The following is a 13,664-nucleotide window of genomic DNA, read 5'->3' as shown; positions in this document are numbered from 1 at the left end:
ATGTCAAAGGCAGCCTTCACTTGGTTTCCAAGTACAGGCTCTGTGTTTAGAGAAAGACACAGAAAATTGGTCTTAAATGTGGTGGTATAATTTGGGGTTGAACTTCTAACAGAGCAGTGGTGAAGCAGCATAGATAGTGTTGCAATCTGCAGCTAGTGCAGACGCAGTGGGGAGGGAGGGTGTGCATGGTGAGTGGAGGCGGCTGAACCCGCTCTGTTGGGAATGTGTCTGATCTCAACTGGATTGGAGCTGTACCTGTCTCTTGATTAGAAAATACATGTGATACTTCTGTTATTTTTCTGATCATTTATAGCTTCTTTTTTATTCCCCACTCTGCATCTCAAGACAAGCTTAAAACAGGACAAGAAAAAAATTGAAACCAGCAATCATCAAGCCTTTTAGAGAAAGAATTAGATAGTGGAAACAACCATTTCAATGAGTATTTTGATCATGTAAAGCTCATGAAATGGTGGTACGAAGTGGAAGAATCAAAAACATTGGTAGGGATCAGGACTTCAATTTCTGCACATTCCTGGGAGCAGAGGTTCAGTTTGGGTGAACTGAGATCACTGTGTGAGCACCCAAGCTGAGGAACAGCTCCTTGATCAGGGAAGAGGTCTCAGGATATAGTGCTCAGAGGCATGGAGCAACTCTCTCAGCTTGCAGAGTAAAAATAACTCCTGTATTCCTGGTGCAGGGCCCCAGGCAATGGTTGGGAGCAGCAGGCTGTCACCTGCCAGTGCCTGAGTGCCCAGCAAGCCCAGACCCACAGCCCCAGTGCCCCTCTCAGGCTCATACTGCCATGGTGCCAGCACACTTCCATGGAGCAGGAGTGAGAAGTAGACTCTCCTTCTACTCCTGTTTTCTGACACATCTGGCTAGCCTGAGTTTTTAAGGGGCAATTCAGGGTGGGAGGAAGGGACATTCTCCCTCTGACTCTCCCATCCCACAGGCAGCACCTGCCACACACTGAGGATGAAATGCTCCAGTGCTATTCTGCAGTCATACCTGGACTGTGGGGTACTTATCCTGCACTGCCTTATGGTTGTGGTTAGTTAGGAGCCAGCCCCAGAAACCTATGTTGAATTTGCGTTCTCTGGAATAAGAGCTGTTTTGAATATCTGAAAAACCTAGGCACAGCCTTCAGAAATGGATGCAGTGCTGTACCCATGCTGTCAACCTGCTCTGCCAGCTTGTGTCCAGCAGCAGTGGGGAGGAGATGAGGGTGTGCTTGGAACCTTCACTGGGCAGAGCTGCATGTGAAAACTGCATTGGTTTACCTTAGCCTTTATTAATAGGATCATAGAATGGTTTGGGTTGAAAGGGACATTAAAGATGATCCACTTCCAACCCCCCTACTGTGGGCAAGTGGCACCTTCTACTAGACCAGGTTGCTCGAGCCCCATCCAGTCTGCCTGTGAACATTCCGCTGTTGGGGCATCCATAACTTCTCTGAGCAACCTGTTCCAGTGCCTCACCACCCTCACACTAAAGAATTTCTTCCTAATATTAATTGCTCTTCCTGGTTTTCAGTACTACCTGCATGTTGCATTAAAAGCAACAGAGGTAGTCACATAGCCTGCGGGGATAAAGTTTGGTAACGCCAAAACCTTGAGGATAAATTGAGTCCTGTGTAAAAAAGCCTCTGCTATGTGCCTCCACAGGTACTGTCAGGGCTGAATTGCTTCATTACCTTTGCTCTTCTTTCCCAACTTGTTTTTCCTTTCAGTGCTCTTCTGCATTATTGCTAAAACTGTTATTTCCGTTTAACTGCTACCTTACTTTCCTGTCCTGGCCCAAATATGGGGAAAGGCTTTTCTCTCCCCCAGAGGTATTTTCCCAGCAGTCCGAGAGCTGAGTCCTGTCAAGTGTTCAGCACTCTAAAGCACATTCCCATGGGATTTAGCACTTCAGAGGGCTGAGCCCATAAAACCAGACAAGCAAGGACTGATGCCCATTTCCACATGTAATAGGATCGTATTCTAACCTCAAGGTAGTTCAGATGTTTTTGTTTTTGCTTCCCTTCCTCTCTTGTGTTCGAATGGTGGATTGACGGGATGGGGCATTGCAAAAGAAATGGGTTTATGGCTGTGCAGGAATGCGAGCAATTAGCACACAAGGGAAAAATAAGAGTGCTGCCACAATGTGCATATTCAGAGCTTGATCCAAAGCTCCTTTTTCTCAGTCATGGAAGAAATCAGTGTCTAATTCTTCATGCTTTTTCAGAGGTTGTTAAATCTTTCATGGATACAAATTTTTGGCAAAACTATCTAGTAAGATTCTTGCCAAAAGCTTTATGGTACCATGTAATGGAAAACAAAATATATTTCTAAGCAGGGGTTATTCAAATCTGCTGTAATTTAGTATCTTGTACTTTTGTTATTTCTTGCCAATTTTTATTAAAGATTTGTCCCTTTCCATGCATTTTGCCATGAAACACCCCATTACTGATCATGGAGGGTTTGGTTCAGCCTGCACTGGACAAGTGGCGTGGGAGCCTGAGCAGCAGTCAGACAAAACTGCAACCAGCAGCTTCCATGGTCTTACTGTTCAGAGGAAACTTATTTATGGAAAGTGAAAATGTGGCCATCCTGTAGGTGAGAAGAATTAAGGGCTCTATGTGAGGGAAATGAGAAGCGTTTCTTTTTGAGTGTTCAACTGGGCACAGCCTCTCCACTGCAGTCCCTGTCCGTCTGGGAGAGCTGCAGATTTGCTCTACTCTGTAGCTTCCCTCACCTTTGTCGTGCCTCAGGAGAGTTGGAGCTGCCAGCCCCAGTAAGATAACACAGGAGTAAATTAAACCACACACTACAAGTGCTGTTATGAGGTCTGTTCATCCCGTTGCCCTTCATGCAATGAGCAACAAACCTCTGAGCCAGCTCCCCGTAGTGGGCTGTACTCTGTCCTATTTGCAGCATCATTTCCTCTCAGGTCTCCCTTGGTGTGAATGTTGGTTTGTTGGGCTTTTTTCCTCCCCCCCCATCCCCCCATGGCTTTAGCAATACCTCTGCAAACATGCAAGTACAGACTCAGCACGGGCGCAGGCGGAGAGTCGTGGCATCTGATTAACAAGGTCTCCCTGAGTAGGCAGAACTCACTAATGAAAATGACCTTAATGAAAGATGTTTGTTTCTCCTGCCACTGCCACAGAGGCTTGAGACCCCAAGGAGACTGAGACGCAGCTGCTGTTTATGTATTACAAGAATGTGATCTCGAGACTGAGGGGATTATGTCCTGATGGTGGCTTAGGCCAGTAAGGGAGAGGTCTGAGTGCTCTGCACAGCTTCTGTTCCCATTGCAGCATTGCCTCTGGTCTTTGGCAAAATTAAATATTTAGGATATTTCCATCTTGTTTATTTCCACCTGCTTTTAAATTCCTTTTTATCCATCGGGGTAAGACACATCCAGCCGCACCTTTTTTCTCCACTGTTACAACAACACTATATGTATAGGAGGAATAAAAGGGACTATTATCCCTCTAGTAACAAAACAAACATGAAAGAAAACCAGAGCTCTGACAAATCTGCAGTGAACTTTGGCACAATACTGCAGTACTGACTGTATAACTCCATTTATCTGGAGGTCCCTGGTAACACCCATAATCTGCAAATAAATGTTAAGAAAATCAGCGGAGCTGATCAGCGGAGTGGACTTTGAGGAAACTGCTCTCTTGCCCTGAAGAGCAGCAGAGAGAGGATACCAGCTGGTTCTGGCAGGACTACACTCCAGCAAGCAGGGTGACATTAAAGCACTCTGCTTTGCAAAGCTTCCTGGCATGTTGTGGGGCTGAGGCTTGCAGACTGCAGCCTTTGTATGCTTTAGTCCCAGGGATATAACCGGGCTTCCAGTAATCGCGGTATTAAGTTTTCTCCCTGCCTTTCTAAAGCTTTTTGGTACTGTGACAGTGCTTTTGACTGGTGAAGGGTAAAATGAAGCCCACATAAGTATGATGCAGCAGAAAGAATTTTATTCTTTAGCTGTGACGCAGATGCGCCAGCTTTGTGTTTAAAAACAGCTTTTGTTGACAAGGTCATCTTATGTGCCATTCTAACCCAAAGCTGGTTTGAGATCTTACAAGTAAAACTGCCAGTGGGTAAGGGTTTTTTTTCCTAGCAGACATCCGTCTTTATAACTGCATAGGATTAGAAACATCAGTAAATCAGATCTACCTCCTGCCAATTGTGAGCCCTCCTGCAATTTGTTTAACTACCCACCAGCAAGAGAATTGTGAAAGCTGGATTTCATGCATGCTGACTGCTGAGTATTTACAGCATTTATCATTAAACTGTGCTTAAACAAGCATGTAGCTAATTAAAAAACAAGATTCACCACACCTTTAAAACTGCATTTTATTTTGAGAGATATTTCTCAGTGCATCAATACACTTTTCATTTTAAAGCAGAATGCAAAAATTCTCACTAACTTGTTTTAAGGGATAACCTTGCTCCTGGCTGCAACTAGGAGTCAAAAGAACCAGTACACACAAGTGATATTGGTGTGTTAAGTAGTCTGATGACCTTGCTGCTGGCCATGTTGTTTTATTTCTGATTTTCATGGGGTTTATTGTAGGGGCTTTGGAGATCCTATTCATGAGAGGGAACCTTTCCATACCTCTGTGCTCCATGGAATGTCTGGGCCAGGGTTCCCTCCTGCTCCTTAGGGCACTGTGTGGGTTCGCACCAGGGAGTTTCTGAACTCATGTGTGGGAGGCCAGGAAAGAAACTGTGCAGATAGTTCCCCATCTGCTGTGCATCTGATTAAAGTATTAAGTCTCCGGAAATCAGTATTTCCCCCTCCCATGTCTTTGTGAATAGGAAGCCCCACAGGTTTCAGTTCTCAAAACCTTTACCCAGACATTGCCCTGGTGCCTCAGCAGCAGTCCTGGTCCTGTCCTGGTTTCTGCTGTTTGGCTTGTGAGAAAGGAAGCAGCAGCTGCGGTGCCGGGCGCTGCTCACCGCGGGGGCCGCCCCTCACTTCCCTCCTCCTGCCATTGCCTGACCGCGGGGCTCAGGCAGGTGTGTCATTTCTCCTTCCTGTGACCCCTCGCCCCAGTCCTTCTGGGGAACGAGTCACCCCTCTGAAGGCTCCAGTAGCCATTTGTTCTGCCGTGCTTTTGTAGGGATGCCACCGTTCCCAGGCCTGGGGACCTCAGCTGTGTCCCTTCAGCCCTGGGTGTGTCTCAGATGCAGGACCTCATTCTTATGTCCCTATGACTGCACAGGGAGTCCACCTGGCTGCGGTGCCTGCCCTTCTCTGGGTGATGCTTCATGAAGCACCTACATTCATCAAGTTTTACAGTTTATAAAAATCCTGCGAAAGCCTGGGGAAAAAGATGTGAAAAATGTCTGGAACTCTTTCATTGCTTAATTATCAAGCGATGACTTCAATGCAGCTTTCAGTGTGAAGAAAGCAGAAATTCTACACTTGTGAAGAATGACAAATGCTGGCCAGGGGCTCAGCCCATGTGCTCAGCTTTGGAATACTCCCCTCTGGCTCCCGCCTGCTGCTTTCCCCCCAGAGCGAGGGAAATGGAAAAGCTTGGCTATAGAAAAGACCACAAATGGCTTGTAATCAAAAGGAATGGCTTATTTTGCTTAGAGCTTAGAAATAGCATACAACCCTGATGTTACAATGTGCATACTGAAAAAGCTGTGTTTGTAGGGAAAACAGTTTAAAAAAAAATAAACATGGCATCACTGTGTTTATTTGTTATAGAGCAGTGCCAGGAGCTTATGTAGACAACTATGTAGTGTATAGACCACAGTAAATAGGAGTTATATTTGTCCTGTGCTGCTTAGTAAGTGGAAGCGTTAGGAAAGCTTGATGTTGAGCTGTATTAATCTTATTTTAAATATTATTTTGTTTTAATATTTATATAACGTGTTTTATAAGATGTTTCTTTCCTCTTCCTTCCTCTAGTTGTAATTTTTTCTGTAGTGGGTTGAGAAAAAAGGTTTTAAGGATTTTGTTTGTTTGCTTTTTGTTTAAATGGTTATTCATTTGCAAGTGGAAATTCTTCATATGTAGGCCAGCTACATTATCATTATGTTTGCTTTATTTATATGAAAGCTACAAGCACAGACAATGGATATTTTTGAAGCATCAAAAGCAGTCCTTGCTTCAGCTCCCAGGTTTGGAAACATGACTTTATGAGGTAATGTTAGCAAAGTTCTTCTGGAACATAAGTTCACGACTGCCAGCTAGCCTTAGAATCCAAAGTAACGTCACTATTTATGATTTGAGCTATAATTCTTGTGATGGAATTAAGTCACTAGCATAGCGGTTAGGAAACTGCTTTTACATTTATTTACACTGGTCCTATAAATTGCTGGCACTATAAGAAGCGATGGCTGGAGTGCTGCCGACCTCAGGAAGTCGTGTGCCGGGCCATAGGTCCAGGCAGGCGTTACCATGACGGGCAAAGTGTCACGTAAGATGTGTTTCTCCGTTTTGTAAATGCTGAGAAGTCTTGTCTTCTGTGTGTGTGTGTTTCAGACCTTGTGTTTAGCAAGCTATAGGCAGAGCTGTCTTTTTAAATCCCAGTTTAGTGTTAGACCACGTTCATGAGTGTGCCGGGCGCTGAGAAACTGTGAAAAGCTAATGGATGTCTGATTAGAGATTGTATCGTCATGAGTCTGTGCCTCCATCTCGCAGGTCTCAGACTGACCACAAGATTTTGTTGCAGAGACAGCTTCATGCCGTGAATTAGTTAATAAAGAGCAGTGTGCTAGAAGCTCACTGCAGGCTTTAAGGACATATTCTGTAGAATAAACTCACAGGTATCGGCATGCTAAATGAACGAGGCTTTCGTACAATTTGTGTGACATAAAGCAAACCGTTACATAAAGTTGAAGCTAGCATGTGCTTGTTGCTTGGATTGGTGTGGAAATATGTGTGGGTTTGACAGAATATATAGGCTCTATTGCTAATCTTATAACACGTTCTTTAGGGTGAGGAGGCAAAAAACATTCCTGGTGAATCTGTAACAGAGGAACAGTTTACCGACGAAGAAGGCAACGTCATCACGAGAAAAGTAATCATGAATTACATCACTGCTCTGAGTCTTTGCATTCAAGTAACTTCTTTTTAACATACTTTCTCCCTTTAGAATCCAGGAAAAAAAAAAAAATCGATATTTTTCATGTATTGCTTCCCACAGATCACCCGGAAGGTAGTAAGACGCGTTGTTATCCCCCATGAGAGGAAAGTTGGTGAAATGGTAATGGAACGGGGACAACCAGGAAATAACAGTAGACACAGAGGGTTGTGTTGACTGCTAGAAAGTGCTGCTAAAGGGCTGGAGGTTTGCATTTAACAAGAAGCCTTGGCAAAACGCAGTGCTTGCGGTTATTGGCAAGTTGTGTGTTTGGGTGATGGGGCAGGGGTGTCTCTCTGTGCTGTGTGTGGGCAGGGGCAGCATCCAGGGTGCCCAGATAAATTCTGTTGGCACTGAACATTAAGCTCTGTCTCTGTAAAACAGGCAGCAGGCTTAGGCCATAGGTTTTGGGCCTGTTTTGTGCCATTAAGATGAGCCATGTCTGTGTGTTTAGTTAAGCCCTTGCAGGATTTGTACCTTGTACCTGTAGGTGTATTGTGTTTCTTTTCCCCTAGTCCAAAGGAATGAGCTGCAGTCTGATCCCCATTGGCCTCTCACTCACCCTTGTGCTGGTGACTGAGGGTTTGCAGGATTTAGGGGAATGAGGACATACCCAGGCAATGGTATCCTCTACAAGCAAACACCAAGACAGAATTTTGTCCCTGGTGGTTAAAACTTGAAGCCGTTCTGCAGGGCTGGATTGTGCCCAGCTTCATCACCCTGAAAAAGAAAGGACAGCAGGAAGGACAGGACTGCTGTGCGCCAGCACACCCCAGCTCTTCTTGCAGAGGGCTCCAGGGCTCTGGGCAGGATTGGGCAGGCTGTGCCTCAGCTGTCCTCTGTCTCAAGGAACCCTCGGGGGAATGGGCATCACCTCTGGAAACAAACGGCTTCAGAGGAGCTCATGCCTTCTTCCCCCAGCACACAGCCCTGGGAGGTCTTTGCTTCAGTAAAACTGTCACTGGGGTTAATGAAATTCTTGTCTGAGTGAAAACAGATTCAGAAAGGAAGATAACAAACACTCTTTATCTCCTGGTAATAAAAAAGAAAGAAAAAGAAAAAGCAGGGGGGACACACATGTCACAAAAATAAAAGAATTGAAACACACATATTTCTATTCCCACTTTCATAGTCGTTTATCAGGGGAAAAAATTCCTACCCAGCAAGGGAGAAACATTTTCAATTTGCTGCACCAGATTAGATTAGTTGGAAACTAGAAATAGTTACAAAAATACATCAATACATGTCACCTGAGGGGTAAATTCTGCCGATAGCCACACATAAGCAGATGCCTTTCTGTGATGTGAGTGAGGCTTGTGATTACTGAAGGATTTATTTTTAGATGATTATTGAGCTACTTTTAATGAGCAAAGATGAACTTTATTTTGGGGTTTGATGTTTTAAAGACACTGAAACCTGCACTGCTTGTCACTGTCATGGGTTTTTTTCTGTGCTGCTTCAGTGGCGGTTTTTGCTGGCTTTCTTCCTTGTCCCTTTATTCCATTACTAACCTGCTTACTTTAAAGCACAGATGTTGTGAAACATCATAACAACAACCACAGCCTATGCTGTTGGAAATGTCTGCCAATCCAGCTTACCTGGGAGGCCAGTTCAGAAAGGAGATTTTTCCTTGACAGTGGCACTGGATCCCACTGCAGTTGGTGGCAGGGGCTCTGCCAAGGACTGCCAGCCAGGCACTCCAGCCCAGGGGTCACGCTGAAATTGTAGACCTCTGTTTCCTACTTGAAGATGATATTTCAGACCTGTGCTTTTGCAGCTCAGCAGAGTGGATAAATAGATTGTGTGTATCTTTGAAATGAAGTGTTAATGTGATTTAACTGCTTTTTACTTATCCTGTTACAGCAATATGTGGAGCCTGTTTTGGAAGCAGATTTATAGTTACAAGTATCCTCTGCAGACTGTGCTAATGTTTATACTTTTCCTTTAAAGCAGGGGGAAGCTTATAAGGTTAAGACAAAGAAAGAAGTCAGACACGTGGAGAAGAAAAGTTACTCATGAAAGCTGAAAGCCGACCACTGAACGGTCAGTGTGATCCATTTTCTTCCATTGCTGAAGGCTTTTGCCAGCACAGCGCTGTGCAGCACAGGGAGCAGCACCTGGGCTGCACAATGGCTTCACTCTGCTCCCCTGACATTGCTTCCCAGCTGCAAAGCTCAATAGCTTGCCCTTGATCTTGTAAGCAGAAAATGACCTTGTGTTCGTGTATAGAAACTGAGCTTTACTTCTTGGAACATAAAGTGATATTGAGGCATGTGCAAGATTTCTGGGAGTTTTACAGTGTCTGGTGTTTGTAATCCCGACTACACCACTTTCTAACCCTAAAAATTAACTTGAACACAAATAGTAAAGGATCTGCACACAAGTAAATCTGCTTGGAGTGAAAGGCTCCTTGCACTGTCAGGCGTGTGATCTGAGGGCAGTTATGCAAGTCAAAGTCCTTGTAAGTGAAGTGTCTCAATATTTGCCAACAAATAATCCCTACCAACTGTTTCTTGTGAATGTTATTGATCCAGCCTTAACGACTGTAGCAAACCAGCAGCTGATGGTATAAGGGGCTTTCCAAGCTGAAACCAAATGCACAGGCTAAGGCACCCTTACAGGGGCTCTCTAAGGGAGTGATGGGGCACCCTGAAGCCAGAGGCTGCCTTGTCTTGATGACAAAGCTACAATCACACAGAAGTGTGCCTGTAAATACAGGAGGAGTCTGTCTGTGTCTGTCAGTGCTGGTCAGTCAATCATGGTGCCAGGTTTACCATGTTCGTGTTTTTTCTGCTCAGCACTTCTCTTAGCTTTGTTGGGTTTCAGGAACTGGGCAGAGGAAGAGTTTATGAAGTGCAAGTCTATGTGTTATCCCTTTCTTGTACATCTGGTATAGGATTGACTGTAGGATTTAAGAACAGGATAAGCAGGACCTGGAAAACAAACCAGATGGTGATGTGGAGGAAAAGGACAGAAGCAGAGTCTCTCCTGAGTCACTAGTCCCTTCTGACTGCTGCAGTGTAAGGTATCCCCTAAAATCACCTGGCCTTACAGGCTTTCTAGGTCTGAGTAGTGCCATTTGAGATCAACAACCTTCAGTGTGTGGGATCTAACTGAGGGATTTATGGGATCAAGCCCCAAGGAGTAAGCTTTGTGAGGTGACTGGCATGCATTCAGTATTTGGTAAGCACCTACTGCATCCACTTAGGACAACTGCAGAATTCCTGCTTTTACTGAGAAGCCTCCCATGTGTGCTAATAGAGTAATACAGCTTTACCTGCCTTCCTGCTCAACATACTCATTAAATATTTAATGTTTTGAAAAGAGAGGTGATTCTTTTGAGGCATCTTTCTCATTCATGGAGCTCAGGGATACAGGAGGAAAGCAAGACAAAGGGACGGTGTTGCTTGTATGAAATTGTGTCCCACAGTGGCTTCCATGCTGTTCCACTGTCAATCTGCAGGGGCAAACCAGCAGAAATGTGTAAACTCAAAGGCAAGATGGGGCACTGAACCCCATAAGCAGTGTAGCTAAAGAGCCTGCCAGCATACAAGCTTAGTGCAGCAGACCCTGGGGATAAGGGAGAAGTATTTCGTTTTAAAATAAAATGACATACATAAAAAGGCAGTCCTTGCCTAATGTATGAAACAGAATCTGACCTTCAGGAAGCCAGGGACTGAGTTCTTCAGAACCAGATTTGCTCCCATGACTGCTGATGCATTTCTCCTGTGATTTCCAGTAGGCAACTTTTCCATGCTAGAGCCCCTGAGGAACTCAGAGAGTCTGCCTTAGATAATGAACCTTTGCTCAGGGGGGAACTTTGTCCTGTAAGATGAATCTCCATACTCCAAATACTTTGATATGATAAGCATGACCAAATGTGCATTAAGTAATTGTGAGCCCAGTCAAGAGTCCATTGAAAACATTTTATTTGGATGCAGAAGTGGAAGTATTTGCACAGGCAGGGGCTTCTAATAGAAAAACAGTTTGTTTTGTAATCACAAAAGACAAAAAAATCCTGTTGGGGAGGCAGAGGTGGTTCTTCTCCTTTGAGTGTTTGGAAAAAAAAAGACATTGTTAGCTAGATTTTGCTGTGAAAATGTCTTTGTCACCATTGCAAATAAACCCGTTGTGAAACATAGGTTGAAAGGAAAAGCCACAAAGTCTTGCGTGCAATTCCTCAGGACAGCACTGTGTGAGCTGGCGTGACTGCTGCAATGGGAACAGGCAGCTTTTAGCAGCGGGACAGCTTTATGACAGCTGTAGATGTGGGCAAGGACAGATTGCTTTAGCATAGAAGGAGAGTGTAGCACTCCTGTGGAATGCGTGTGGACCTGTGACCTGATTAGTAAACGGGCATGTCCGTGCCAGCCTTGATCCCGCAGGCACTGCTCAAACCATGCTCCTGATCCCTGTGCCCAGGTGCTGGGGAGCCGCAGGTCTCCCAGCTCCCGCTCGTGGTGTGTTTGTATTTCTGCTTCCTGCCCTCCTTGCTGCAAGACATCACTGTTGTGCAACAGATGGAACAAACTCGCTGTCCTCATGTGCATGGCTCTGTTTGGATGGGCAAGAGCAGGAGCTGCACCCCATCTTCTCTGAGCCAAGCGAGAGAGGGATGGGGCTGCCCCTCTTCCTCACTTTTTTCCTTCACCAAGCCTCCTGAAGGCTGGACTCCACATTCCTGGCTCTGCCAATCATGTTTCCCGAGCAACTGGCAGAGGTGGATGTGCAAGGAGAGCAGGTTTTCCATCACTGTTGGGGGTGCTCGCACACAGTGAAGAAAAACGTGCTGTGGAAGCAGCAGCTCTCTCCTTCTGGAGATGATGCCATTTCTTCCACAATAAAAGTACCTTTTCCTTGTCATCATCGGATCTGACGAGCTGGTGCTGTGTCTGGGGTGATGAAATGCAGTGTGCTACAAAGGTATTTGTAAATCAGTTCACGAGCTGTGTGGACATCTGCAGCTGCATTTTCCCCTCATGCTGGGAGCTCAACTAATGTCATTACCTACCTGGAAAGTGTGTGATTTATCCCACTGCAGAATCCCATCAGTTGCCAATTGCAACTTTTCTGTTCAGTCGGGGAAAGGCACGAAATTGATTCTAACAAGAGATTCTGAAATGATTTCTGCTCTCTTTTCTTTCCATAGGACTGTGTGCTTTTACTGCCAGTATTCTAGAGGGACAGTCACGGAAGAAAAATCAACAGGAATTAAACATTCACCTATAAAAGTGTGCGTGTGTTTGCTGCTTCCCCACATTAACCGCATGGTTTTTATGCAAAAAGAAAAAAAAACAAAGAAACAAACAAAAAAAAAACCCAAACAAAAAAATTTAATTTAGCATGAGCCAATTTACAGAGCATGGAAATTCACGTTCATTCACAGGATTGGAGGGTGCGCAGTTACCAATGCAGTGTATATACAAGATGCCATGCTGTCAACAGCTTCTTTCAAGCAGTTTGATGTCATCTCAAAAGAAATAAATTCCTGTGGCCAGAGAGGATGTGCGAAGATGAAATTGTTAAACCATGGAAGGACACTAAAATTACTAAAATCCACAACAGCTCGCCTTATTTTTCTTGGACCCAAACTGTCAGGGTATAAAACACTATTTGTTTCTTTTTTAAACATCAATAGTTTTGCTGTAAATAAATAACACTGTATAAATTCTAACAAAATAGAATAAATGTTGATAAGGCACTGCCTTTTCGATCACAAACAGAATATTGCAAATGCATTGAGCAGGCTAGGTGTCTCAAATGGCTGCACCTACAGGGATATTCTGGGTGTATCTTCACAGATTCTTGTATATTAGCAATTATAATGTTTGTATATGCAAAAACGCTAGCTTGATTTTAAAAAAATCTTTAAAATCTGCTGCAAATTTAAATGATTCCCAAAATGAGGAATTCTGTAGTTCTGTGAAAATTTTTCTTCAGAGTACTAATATTTTGATGCATGTGTTTCACCTTATTTTGATTAAATCTTTTCCAGTTTTGCAAACACTATACCGCAACATGAAAAATAAGATTTTATCTGTAAACACAAAGCCCTTCATCTAATATTTGTTGCTGTTGCCAATTTTTCAATGAAATGACCTAAGACCCATAACATATACAGTAGTTGCATTATGGGGAGGGGGGTGCTATCTGTTCTCGCTTTATAACGGGGGTAATGCTTGCAGCTTTAGAAGTGGGTTGGTGCTCCAAGGAGCACAAGTTTGGGATATTTTTAAATGAACTGAAGAGAAATTATTAGCTAATAGACTGGCAGCACGCTGTAAAATTATTACTGTATTGTGTACTGGCTATAAGATGTAGAATCTTTCAGTAAGCCAATCATCTGTAATCATCCTAGCAGTGTAATATTAGGTTGTTAAGGCTGCTGTGTTTTAAAGGGCATTTTTATTTGGGTTTTGGTGAAATACTTTAATTTGTTGATTATATTCATATGGAAACAGCATTCATTGATAATAGCTCTAATTACATATGTATGAAAACAACAAACACTGGATGATCTAGTTGATTATTTAAGCATAAAATAAATTGTGTTAAAACTCTTGGATAA

The 13,664-nt window shown here is 43.9% G+C and overlaps 1 protein-coding gene across 29 annotated transcripts in view; it reads left to right on the top strand.

Annotated features, from left to right (window-relative positions):
• ANK3 (ankyrin 3) overlaps positions 1-13,664 on the top strand; it is a 304,909-nt gene extending 291,245 nt beyond the window's left edge. For 13 of the 29 annotated variants that reach the window (XM_050340355.1, XM_050340328.1, XM_050340319.1 and 10 more), the window contains 2 exons: positions 6,950-7,033; positions 7,160-9,036. In XM_050340355.1, coding sequence (XP_050196312.1) covers positions 6,950-7,033; positions 7,160-7,273 — 198 coding nt within the window. In that variant the 3' untranslated portion in view covers positions 7,274-9,036. The other 16 variants (XM_050340444.1, XM_050340491.1, XM_050340426.1 and 13 more) reach the window with 5 other exon arrangements.

The sequence above is a fragment of the Myiozetetes cayanensis genome, unplaced genomic scaffold (assembly GCF_022539395.1).
Source record: "Myiozetetes cayanensis isolate MyiCay16 unplaced genomic scaffold, myiCay2020 scf10, whole genome shotgun sequence".
Taxonomy (NCBI): Eukaryota; Metazoa; Chordata; class Aves; order Passeriformes; family Tyrannidae; genus Myiozetetes; species Myiozetetes cayanensis.
Note: the sequence above shows the minus strand (reverse complement) of the source record. Positions and strands in the feature narration are given on the sequence as shown.